At 36.6% G+C, this 12,942-nt stretch overlaps 2 protein-coding genes across 2 annotated transcripts; both read left to right on the forward strand.

Annotated features, from left to right (window-relative positions):
* The first annotated feature begins 2,063 nt into the window (after positions 1-2,063).
* cwc25 (CWC25 spliceosome associated protein) lies at positions 2,064-7,322 on the forward strand. The gene is made up of 9 exons (XM_084713482.1): positions 2,064-2,224; positions 3,298-3,470; positions 3,561-3,797; positions 3,911-3,980; positions 4,190-4,341; positions 5,054-5,126; positions 5,248-5,444; positions 5,808-5,975; positions 7,067-7,322. Exons 1-9 carry the CDS (start codon positions 2,207-2,209, stop codon positions 7,176-7,178), a joined length of 1,200 nt encoding a protein of 399 aa, XP_084569608.1. The 5' UTR covers positions 2,064-2,206; the 3' UTR covers positions 7,179-7,322.
* A 926-nt stretch (positions 7,323-8,248) lies between these two features.
* psmb3 (proteasome 20S subunit beta 3) lies at positions 8,249-11,917 on the forward strand. Its single transcript, XM_084715715.1, has 6 exons — positions 8,249-8,406; positions 9,655-9,839; positions 10,121-10,228; positions 10,350-10,527; positions 11,554-11,648; positions 11,749-11,917. Exons 1-6 carry the CDS (start codon positions 8,404-8,406, stop codon positions 11,795-11,797), a joined length of 618 nt encoding a protein of 205 aa, XP_084571841.1. The 5' UTR covers positions 8,249-8,403; the 3' UTR covers positions 11,798-11,917.
* The last annotated feature ends 1,025 nt before the right edge of the window (positions 11,918-12,942 follow it).

Below are 12,942 nucleotides of genomic sequence, written 5' to 3' on the forward strand. Positions count from 1 at the left end.
ACCTAAAATTCTTAAACCTTAAAACCTTAATTCATGACTCAAAAAGTTCAAGTGGTGGTTGAAGCAGATGGTTGCCCTACAAATATTATCCAGGTGTCCTCATTAAGTAGGTTTAAACACTTCTTCCAAATAGAAAAACACCTCGGTTATCATTTACATGTTGGATCAAGCTGTGGTCCCAATTATAAACAAAGAATGTGTGAAGGGCTTGTCTCTCAGCACATTTTATTAACAGCTGTTGGTGTGCCTGCACTTTTTCTGTGTTCACTGACACTGACAAATCATTTAACAAAACTCTTAAAACCATGCAGAAGACTGTTAGCCGTCTTGTAAAGTAAATAAAATGTAGTCAAACAAGACATGCATCAAAAATTCTTCAGGCTACTTGTCTTGAATAGTTAACTTTCATAATCAATATTATGTGATCAATAGTTCTGTAGCAAGCAGTGTGAGTGGCTTTACAGTTTAAAATACTATTAGGATGTATGTAAACCATCAGAGACATTAGGCTGAGATTTCTATATATATTAGGGAGCTTGCATTATTGGAGGCTCATGATTGCTGTATTTATGTATAGAAGATAAGAAATGGAAGACATTGCTTAAACATTAGTCAATTATTGTGTATTGACTATTATTATCTTATTATCTTTTTTTGTTGATGTTATTACAGATAGTCTTTTATGATGGTCAGTAGAACAAGATGGACAACTTTTTAAAAAATGGTTGCTGTAGTAAATATTTTAGTTGACTGTAATGAAATAAGTTCTAAAACTTTTAATAAGTTAAGTATCATGGTGTAATAACTTGTATTTAATCTGTTGTTGTCCTTTATTAAATAAAATAACTATATTCTGTGTCCATGTTGAACCTTTATTTGTCAGTGTGTTATTCATGAATTTCTCTCTGTGCCATTTCATTTTCACTCAAATGCAAAAGCAGACCATGTTGTTGTTGTTGTTATTATTATTATCATCATCATCATTATTCTGATTCTGATTCTGATTATTATTAGTAGTAGTTGTAGTAGTAGTAGTTTGTTAAATATTATACTGTGATTGATTGCAATAACAAATGGACTTTTATGCATGTGATTCTTAAATTTGCAGTAACAAGACTAATGAGACTGTTTTAATGCATATGGTTCCCAGCCAACAGGGCTGCCCAGTAGGTCACAAGATAAATCTGAGGGATAATGGGATAATAAAAAAAAAAAAAAAAAACTTTCTTCTTCTAATACTAATACTTTCTTCTCTCCATGCCTGTGAAAATATTTCAGATGAAACTTCAAAGAAAAAACTAAGGCTAGGCTATACGGACAAAATCAAATATCTCAGCATTTTTGACCAAATGCCTGAATATGGTTATTGTGATACTATTGTAGGGATGACTACTGGTGCTTTCACAAAATATTAGCACAATTATTTTTTTTTAAATAAATAACCATCAGTACTATGGATATGATTACTAAGAGGATAAAAGCAAATAACAGAACAACTACAACAGTCCGGTAAGGTAAGAAAATTACCTTTATTATAAAGCAGCCCTGAAAACCAGGAAAAGACTACCCTTGTGCCACAACATGATATAAGGATATCTAAAAAGATGATATTATCATATCATGATATTGATATAATATCCATATGTTGTCCAGACCTTAGGCAAGCTAATCTGTGGTTAAATGATTAATAATTTATGTTCAAATTTAGGCCATAAAATTTTTAAAGTGCTTGGTTTTTAGGGGTGACAAGCCAAAAAGGTTGGGGAACAGTGATTTTAGGTTTGATGTTGTGTTCAGGGTCAGAATGCTTGCTTTAAAGATTGTCAGAATTCCAAAGTTTTACCAATCGGATGAGCGATGAAGAAACACGCGTTAATTTGTGTGAACTAGGCTAACTGACAACCACCAAAGCACGTAAACTGACACACCGTTTATTTTTATTCCTTTTGGCTACAGGCAGTCAACAGTCGTTGTTTACGGCGTTAATATCGTTTGACAGGAACTTACTATGGGTACTTGAAGGCACCATGAGCTTGAACCGGAAAATGAATCATACAGAACAGGAAGTACACAAAACACATCACACAGAAGCCTCGATGGCTCCATTTTCTAGCTAGCTTTCTGGCAACTTTCGACCTTTTACAGTTTTAAGGATATAATAGTATATTTTCAGTTTTTGTTGATTTGGAAAGACTAATTTTTCGAGATGGGGGGCGGAGATCTGGTAAGTCTGAGTAATTTACGCCAGCCTTTATCTCCGATGTGTAATGACCCTTATAACCAAACTCCATTAAGAATATTGGTGTTTAAAGATGTCCGAATGCTCTACGATGTGAAAACAGGTATTACAGCATGAGTTAATGCCCACTGGGAATTGTAACGGGATATTGTACAGTTCCGTAATACTCACTTTACCTTTGATTTTATATTATTCTTATATTTTTGTAGCCGCTTTCACAGCTAATAGCTAGTAACGTAACAAACCTGTGTTATCTGACTGTGTGCCAACGGTTACAGTTGAAATTTCTTTAAGAAAAAATAATTAAAGTCCTTGCCGAATATGCCTGGAGATGTTATGGATTTCTAAGAGATCGTTAATTATATGTCTTTGGATGTTAGGATTGTCTTCTCTGTCCGGTTTAATAAATTTGGTTGATAGATTAACACACTAACCCTTTCAAGTTAACGCTAGAAGTATACAACTAAAACTCGTAGCTAACCTATCCGAGAGTTTTCACATACAGTTAGCTACTAGATGTCAGTGGTGGAAAATGTACTATTCATTTAATGTACTCCAGTAAAATTAGCATTACGACAGTGTAGAAATACCCTGTAACAAATAAAAGTCCCGCATTCAAAATCTTATTCAAGTGAAAATATTAGCATCAAAATATACTTCAGTCTTGAAGTACTCATTATGCAGAGTGGCCCATTATATCTCTGGATGGTAGTATGTCGATGCATGTATGATCTTAATGTTGGAGCTGAATTTTAATTGCATTATACAGGCCTACCGATGTGTTGCTCACCCATAATAATAATATTAATATATCAGCTCATATTTATTGATAATGTTTACATTGATGATTTTTAATTTGTAAAGTAACTAGTAGCTTAATTTGTCATATAAATGTACTGAAGTAACGAGCATGTTTTCCTTTGAAATGTAAATATAAAGTGTAATATCCCAAGTAAATGACAAGTACCTCAGAATTGTACTTAAGTACTGCTCTTGAGTAAGTATGCGTTAATTTACACCACTGCTAAATGTCTTCCTTCAACTTTGTCTTCTACCAGAACTTGAAAAAGAGCTGGCATCCCCAGACTATGAAAAACATTGAACGTGTTTGGAAAGCTGAACAGAAACATGAAGCTGAACGCAAGAAGATTGAGGAGCTCCAGAAAGAGCTGAAAGAGGAGCGGACCCGAGAAGAAATGACAAGATATGCAGAGGAAACTGGTGCCATCAAGTTAGTTATTGGACATTCTGAAGGTTGTTATATTGATTAAGACAAAAAAGTAGTGTCTAAGTCTTGTTGTATCTCTTTTGATGATGACAGAAAGAAAGATGATCGCCTGGACTGGATGTACCAGGGCCCTGCTGGTCAGGTGTCCAGAGATGAGTATCTTCTTGGACGTGCCATTGACAAGCAGATCACTGACCAGTATGAAGAGCCTGAGAGCGGACCATCAGCTGAGACTGGCCTCCTGCCTGGGTCCATCTTCAACCCCACCACTCCTGCGTCCAACCTTGACCTGGCTGCCAAGATCAGGGAAGACCCTCTGTTTGAAATCAGGTTAGTAAGTCTCTGCTCTTTTGTAATTTGTTCTGAAATGATACTCAAAGTTGCAAATTGTTTAATTTATTTAATTTATTTATTTAATTTTAATTTCTTTGTTTTCTTTGTAGGAAACGTGAGGAAGAAAAGAAGAGAGAAGTCTTGACTAATCCAGTGAAGATGAAGAAAATTAAAGAAATGGTAAAATAATAAGATAATGATTGACATTATATTACTGTAAACGACCAAATCACTCATGTCTGACATGAATTGCCTCTCATAGCATCTTACAGTGATGTTTTATAAACTCAAAACAACTACAGTTGTGTTAGACAAATGGTACCATGTCAGGAGGGGGAGATTGTCAAGTATATTTATCTATGGTGAATTCTCGGTTGGTTCTCTCATAGCTGCGTCAGAATCTTGACAAGAAAGACAAGAAAAAGAAGAGGAAGAAGGATAAAAAGGAGAAGAAAGGAGACAAAGAGAGGAAAAAAGAGAAGAAGCATAAGAGAAGGAGCTCAAGTTCAAGTTCAGACGATGAAGACAAGAAAAAACACAGGTATGTGAGGGGACTATATACACCCTGTTGCTAGTGTCTTGGGTACATGGTATCTAAAACTAATGCAGTCTAATACACCATCCCTGCCATATATTTTGCCTTCATGAATTTGATAATGTTTGTTTTTTATTTAAAGTGTTTTATTAGAGAACTGTAGATTCAGTATTATGGTCATTTGGGCAGCTTCAGTTCTGTTCAATTACACATTTTAATTTTAATTTTAATTTTTCCAGCCTGATTTATATCAATATATTATAATACTGATATTAAATCAGCAATTCTCTATGTGGACTCTTTGTATATATGAATAGTATTTATATTAACGTTCCAACAAAACTATAACTCATAGAAGTAAGTAGAGGTAAGTCATTAAGTCAGTCAAGCGTGTGTCACCCATCACCATGGAAACAACAATGTGGTCAGAGACTCATAATTACAAAGGTAGACTGAATTTTAAAATGAAGTAAATGAAAAACAAAAGTAAGAAAATACAGTGATGAGCATCTCTTTTATGGCTTGAATTAATTGGATGGGTGGCTGAAATGTCTGATATGCCTCCAGTATGTGTGTGCAACCAACAAATTGTATCATGTATAATGCAAAAATATCAATTCTCTAATGGGATTCACACTGTGACTATACAGAGAGGATATTCGATCAGGTGGTTCAATGAAGTAAACTGTTTTAATTATCATCCTTTGATCTACTGTAGATCACATTCACGAGATGAATCTTCAGCAAACACCACATCTCGTTCCCATCATCTTCCAGGCTACGGCCTACAGGTCAGTGCGCAGCAAAGTGGGATTTTATTATACCATTGTTATTTTCCTCACACATACATGAGATCTGTTCTGCAGTTTAATCTCTAACTGGAGGTCCTAACAGTCACGTCTTCTCTCTCAGCTCCCTGCTGGCAGACAACACCAGTCCTCAGCTCACTCAGGGCGCCGGGAGAGGAGCCGCTCCCGATCGCCTCACAGGAACAACAGGGAAAGTCACTCATACTCTTCATCCTCGTACAGAGGTGACAGAAAGGCCGAACCCCGAGCAGCCAGCCCACAGAAAGAGCGCTACCAGAGACAGAGGCACCACGTGTCCAAGTAAGAGTTCACAGGGCTACAGAAAGTGTAGACACTATGTATCTTTTTACATATTTTGCAGTAAATAGCTATTTTGAGTCATTATTTTCACAGCTGTTTGTGTAAGTAGATTCAAAATGTCAGAATATTTACCATGAAATGACTGAATTGCCTTAACGTTTGTGCCTTGAAGTACTGATGCAGAATCCTAGGTTAAAAATCTGTATACATGTGCAAAATAACCCACTCTGATGATAATATATGGGTTAAGGTAATCTGAAAATGTTTTTTAATCAGTAATCTGTCTTTTAGAGCATTGTCTTAATCACCACCCACACTGAATGGATTCCAGTAATGTCTCCGTATTTTTTCTGCCTGATGTAGAAAGCTCTCTTCAGAGGAGCTCGAACGCAGGAGGCGGGAGATGATGGACCAGGCCAAGCAGAGAGAGGAGGACAGGGAGAACAATGTGAAGAGATACAAGAGACAAGATGAGCAGGAAAAGCAGCAGGAGCGAAATGCCAAGCATGACCGCCATGCTGGCTTCATTCAGTAAGTTTCTGAGCGACATGGACATTATGGCTGACCCTGAAAGTCGAAGATTCATCAATCGGAGACCCCTCAGTCAACTGAGAGTCTTCAGGTCGAGCAGTCTTTTTTTTTGTCAGTCAGTTTGTGTTACAATAACAGGATCAAAAAGGGTGACGCTTACAAAAATGCACAGGGATAACATTTTCATGAGGAATCAAAAATATGTTTTTACATTAGCTGGCACACTTATTTAAAAAAACATGACGACATGTACTGGTGGTTAATAGATAAGAGTAGTTGAAACAAGTGGTTAGTAAAAAGGTTTCAGCTCTCTTTTTTTTATCTGCGTCATTGTATGCAGAACAATGCAGCAGCGCAACAGGCTGTAAACTTTACAAATTGAATCTCAAAATCACCACAAATCACAAAAACTTACAGAGATGGGAACAGAGATGAGTGATAGGACCAACTAACCAGTCTCCCTTAGCAATTTTGTAAATTTAACATCATTATCCGCTTCATTCAGATTTGACGGAAACAAAATAAAACTCACCAAAAATGTCATGGTTTGTTTTTCCACTCTTCCACCAACCATCAAGTCTGGTTTGATTTCAAAAAAAGAAAAAAAAAGGATAATTCATGGGGTGAATGAGGGTGCAGGACAGTTGATGCCAGACAGTGGGTGCAGAGTGGGGAGAGATGCTCTGTGGTGTGCTTGGATTTTATTCTTGAACTATAGCAGGACACACACTAACTTTTGCTGATAGTATGAAAATCTTTTCACATCATAGATGACGAAGAAAGGCATTAAAACGCAAATCTTACTGATTAAACACACTTATGTAGGCTGATTTAGGAATTTAGTATGGTGCACTGAACTGAAAAAAAAAGATCCAGTTGTCAAATATTCATATTGAACAACTAAATCTGATTAGACTGAAAAAAAATCTGAGTTGGGTACAGTCTTAATTGAAACAGATGATCAGGGGCTTAGACATTTATGGACATACGTCTCCTGTTGTGTTTTAAATGCACAGATAATGTCCTCCTGATGTTCCTTTTTTGCTTGCTTAATGTTTAGCACTACTAACACTCACCTTTTCCTCTTGCAGTAACATGAAGCTAGAGAGTGCTGCCAGCTCTTCCTTAGAGGACAGAGTGAAGAGGAACATCCACTCCATTCAGCGGACACCAGCCTCCCTGGACAACTTCATGAAGAGATGAAGACTCATTAATCAAACTGACTGAAAAGGCTCTGCATATATATGCCATCCACTCTTTTATCTGTCTCTTAAATGTGCTCAGGCAGGTGTGCATGTATTAATGTACTGAGGATAGATGGTTTGGGGGGAAGCTGTCATGAGATCAAACAGCTCCATGACTTTTATTATGAAAGGCAGTTTCCACAATGGTAACATAATTTAGACAAATACAAAAGACCCATCATGGCTGGTCTGTTGTAGTTACTTTATTGAAAGCCAATAACCCTTTAAAGTTCATGTGATTTGAACTCTGTACAGTGTATAGTTTTTGTTTTTACAGTACAACAGGACCTCTTTTTTTTAATTTGTAATATATATGTGTTACTTGTGTACACATGTGAGTAACAGCTGGAATAAAAACATATTTCCAGAGTTGTCTTTTTAAAACTACCTGTTTTTGCTATACTTGTCATTCAGATATTGCAACATAAAATACACTGTCAATCATAAACCTGGGTAAATATCCACATCAACATCCCCATTATCAATGGAACAGGTAACACAAAACAAGTGGCCCAAGTGTTGTGTACCAAAACTGATGCAGAGACCTCACCTTTAATTTTGAGCAGGAGCAGTTTAATTAGGATGTTTTTAATCTACTTGCTGTAAAAAAAAACTCCCCATAAGTGTGGATTACATTATATTAAAACACCACTTAACAGCGATGCCACTGAATTTAGACAATTTATTTGTAAATTGAAACTACATTCATGGGTTAGAATTTTGAAACAATTTCGGACATGACTTACTTAACCTTTTTAATAGCCATTCACTGTTGCCCAGTTAACAGAAAATAAAAAAATGCGACATGAACTGATCGAAAAATCATTGGTTGCATATCTAACCCGGTGAGGTTCACCCTCGGACCTGAACTTGATGGTGACAATTCAGTTTCTGTATCTTATTGTAAAGTAGCCTACCCGTTTTATTTTCACTTTAACACGCCTCGAACAAACTATGCATGCACCAGTTACCGCTGCCTGTGTTCTCCAATGACAGCAGGGCTTTGCTTTGTGCCGCTCATCTAGCCAATTAGCTTTGCAGGAAGCGATGACGTAGAGGTAATCAAGCTAGTCTGATCTTTGTGTTTCTAAATCGTGTAGTCACTGTGGAGAGCTAGCAGTCATTCATCATAGCTAGGAGTTTTTAGGTTCTACCGGTGAGGAGGATACTAAAACACCGTCACCATGGTAAGAACATCATTCACTAGATCATATTAATTTAAAATTACGTACTCTTTCAGGTTAAAATGGCTTATAAATTGTAATAGTAATATTGGTCGGCGATAGTCGGAAAGCTAAAAGCTAAATGCTTAGCTAGCTTACTCATGCTAGTTACACATGAGCTAACTGTAATTTTGAACAATAGGTTTCTATCTCGTCCTTAATTTCACGTCCGTGCTATTTTGCGTTTATAATCAAGGTTAACTTTATAGTTCAGATTTTGTTAATATCAGCTGAAGTCTGATCAGACTTTGACAGTGTAGTTAGCCGAAGCTCCAACGTAGCTGCAGTAGTTAACATTAGCATGATGTGTAGGTCCTGTCAACAGCAAAACTAACAAACCGTTTTCACAACTCAACAAGAAGTAACTTTGTTTGTCACGTAAATATTATTGCATGTACCTACATACAAAGGGTGAAATTTCAGGCAGTTTTCCGCTGTTTATGTTCTATAACTACACTTTACATTTTACTGATGGATGGATGGACTTGATTGATCTTAAATGCACTGCACAGGAACAGTAAATATACATGTCAGCACTAGAAGAGAGAATTAAACACAACACAACGAAATGTAAGTAACTCAACAGTGTAAGAAAAATCCATAGCATATCCTATAAACAGGTATTAAGAGATATAGATATCTATAGAATAGATAATACAAAGATAATACAGAAAGATTATACTAAAATTTAAAAAAATAGGATCACATGCTACATTAGAAAAGTGTGCAAGGTTATTGAAATCGTAATGAATTAAGTACGTACATGCATTTTAACAAGTATATATTTGTCGTGATAGTCTATTTTGAGGACTAAATTGTATGTTATTTATGTGTTATACATATATTTACTGTTTTCCTACAAGAGTCTAGTTCCATGATAGTGTCTTATTTCGACCTTTTGAATTCTTGTATTGTTATTCCTCTTTTTGGTTCATAGTAAGGCTTCAACTACAAAGTATTTATATTATTCATCACTATCTTATTTTCTCAGTCAAACAACTGCTTAACTGATCAACTGTTAGTATAATGAAATATAAGTTAAAGTGAATTTATCAAAACCTTTCATTGAGCCAAAATTTCCAAATAAATTACTTTTTTTGCCTTTTTGCTTAAAATGATTCTTTCAGTTGATTGATTAATCAGAATTAATGATTACAGTTTGTTTGTTTGCGCTCTAACTGGCTTACCTTTCACGTCTCCTCCTCTGTCCAGTCTATTATGTCCTACAATGGAGGGGCTGTCATGGCCATGCGGGGGAAGAACTGTGTGGCGATAGCAGCAGACCGGAGATTTGGCATCCAGGCTCAGATGGTCACCACAGATTTCCAGAAGATCTTCCCCATGGGAGAGAGGCTATACATCGGGCTGGCTGGACTGGCAACTGATGTTCAGACAGTGTGAGTGTGTCTTTTTCTCTCTCAGATTGGTAAAGCAGTTCACTCACCGGAGCACAAAAAAGTTTTTATTTATTACTATTTAGGGTATACATGTGATAATAGTGATACTTTCAGATACAGATTGGAAATAACTTAAATTCACATTCTCCATGAATTTGTTTATTATTGATAAACAAATTAACAAACACATTTATTTTGGAAAGTATTATTAAGTCTAAAAAGTCTCCACAGTGACTAATAATAAGTCTGGTAGTAACTGGATGTCTTTGTCTTGTGTCTAGAGCCCAGAGGCTTAAATTCAGACTCAACCTGTACGAGCTGAAGGAGGGTCGCCAGATCAAGCCCAAGACCTTCATGAGCATGGTGTCCAACCTGTTGTACGAAAGGAGGTGAGTGCACCTAATTTAGACCCATTTTAGTAGAAACAAGACCCATTTCCAACTTATAATCTGCAGACAGACGACATACCCTAAGCATAAATTTTTACACAACATGTGATTTTCTTTTTAGGTTTGGGCCATACTACATCGAGCCTGTGATCGCCGGACTAGATCCCAAAACCTTAGAACCATTCATCTGTTCCTTGGATTTGATTGGCTGCCCCATGGTGACAGAAGACTTTGTTGTGAGCGGCACCTGTTCAGAGCAGATGTATGGCATGTGCGAATCTTTGTGGGAGCCAGACATGGTAAGTAGTGTGTCAAGTTTGAAGTCACTTTTATTATTCTCCTCCACCAGGTTATTTATGTGCAAATTACTATTCACCAATCCTACATGATAGTGGGGAACCTTGTGTGTGTATATTTTTCTGCATGTACAGTAAATGAAGATAATGTTCACCAAACTTTGGGGGCAGAGATTTAAGATCAGAAGGGCTTGTTTACATAGCCAGCTAGTGAGACACAATCTGGCTGATTACCTTTCATTTTGAGATAATCGCCATTGACCAGTGCTTGCACTCACAATAAACAAAAAATGTTTACAGGCAGTCTGGTCAGTGTGAGTGTTGTGGAACGATGTTAGCGCTCCTCCTTGTGAGTTTCGGGAATGTGGTAAAAAAAATAATTTAGAGGCCTGTACTACAACTCTAAACTTTTGCCTACTTTTCCTCAGTCACCATCGTCTTTTCTGAAAGTTGACACGTTTCTCCCATCTTAAATGACAGCAAATTTAACCTTATTACTGGTCAACATTTAACATGTATGGGATTTGTAATATATGGAACAATGCTGTTGAATGAAGTCACAACCTACCCCAATCTCCTTTTAAATACCAGTCACATTCTGATATCTACAGCTTAACTCAATGTATTTTCCATTAATTCATTAATTAAAAAAAATCCATCTCAACCAACATGTTGAAGGATCTTAGACTGTAACCTGCATAAAATATCCCGAGTTTACGTGACTTTTCATGGTTTTGATATTGGCATTATATATTGGCCATTGGCTGCCCTGCTCTCTAAATACTGGCATCGGCCATTGAAAAACTCACTTCAGTCGGTTATTACAGCCAGCAACCAACAGTCTCAACACAACCTTAAGGAGGCATAAAAATCAGCTGCTTTGTTATTTGAGATATCAGTTGTCTATACAATTTGTGCCAAAGAGGCTCTTTGTGAGAGACATACCTCCTCTGTACAGTATATGAGGTCTGGTATTCTTCAGTTAAAACTTCCTGACTGTTTATTTGACATATTTGTGTGATCGTGCAGGAACCGGAGGACCTGTTTGAGACCATCTCCCAGGCAATGCTGAATGCAGTTGATAGAGATGCTGTGTCTGGTATGGGAGTCGTCGTACATGTCATGTAAGTACAATGACAGAGTGTATGCACAGAGTATGCACAGGATGGTGTGAGGTGGAATTACAGGTTTGCAGTGATTGACACCTCTTCTTTTGTCTGGCAGTGAGAAAGATAAGATCACCACACGAACTCTGAAGGCCAGGATGGATTAGAGCTGCTGTTTCTCCGCACACGTCACTAACACAGATGTTTTGTATACAGATAATAAACAAGGCTTGTACTTTCTTTTTTCTTATTGGTATTATTCAGTAAATAAACAGGTTTAAACAATGGACTGGAGTGATGTTATTTCTGGAGGAACTACATCACCACCACTTTTCAGATCTCTTCGTTGCACATTATGTGAAACTAATTCAAACTGAGACAATATGTAAATTAAAATTAAAGAAAGGTGACACCAGCAGGGAGTGTGTAGTTGGGTGATGTCGAGGCCAAACTTCAAAATGATAAACAATACATTAATGTTTAAAACAACTGACAGTTATCAATTAATTAGGTCAGTCAGTTAATTGATTATAGCTTCACAAGGAACTTTGGTTTTGTGATGGCTTTGAAGTGGACCAAATAGAAGTGTTTCCACTGTAATAACCACAACATATGATGTCCAAAATAAAATTAACTAAATAAAAAAAATCTCCTCCTACTTCCTGTTAACTGGATAGCATACGACTCACTGTAACTTTGGCTGGGAAAATGTAAACACAGCCTTGTATCATCTGATTTCATGGAGAATCCGACCTGGTGGCAGCCATTACGAGCAGCAAAACAGAAATGGCCAACCCTCTTGTAGATGGTCTCATTTGTTTATGTAGGTTATATAAAGGTCTCAGCAATAAACTGTTTCATAACCAGTTTAAAAACTCCTTGTAGCTTTAATTGACTAATTGTTTGACTAGTTGTATACACTGCTGGGTACTTTATGACAACTTCTTCACTTTATTTAATAAACGATGTGTTTTGTGTGTTAAAATTAATAGAATTTGCACAGTAACTAGTAATTCCAGCTGTCAAATAAATGAAGAGAAGTAAGAAGTACAATATGTCCCTCTAGTGGTGTAGAAGTCAAAAGTGACATGAAAATAAAATGCTAAAATCCAAAGAACTCAAATTTGTTCTTGGGTACAGTACTCATTCAACCACACCACCAAGCTGAGAAAAAGGATAATTTGCTTCACCAAAAGTATAAGCAAGGTGGGATAAACTTAATTATAATACAGTAATGTAAATGTAGATACAGGTCCAGGTAGCCTTTGACCTGTTTGTTCATTGTATGAGTGCTCATGTTTTTGTTTCCAGA

Source organism: Lutjanus erythropterus, chromosome 3 (genome assembly GCF_056507025.1).
Source record: "Lutjanus erythropterus isolate fLutEry1 chromosome 3, fLutEry1.hap2, whole genome shotgun sequence".
Taxonomy (NCBI): domain Eukaryota; kingdom Metazoa; phylum Chordata; class Actinopteri; order Lutjaniformes; family Lutjanidae; genus Lutjanus; species Lutjanus erythropterus.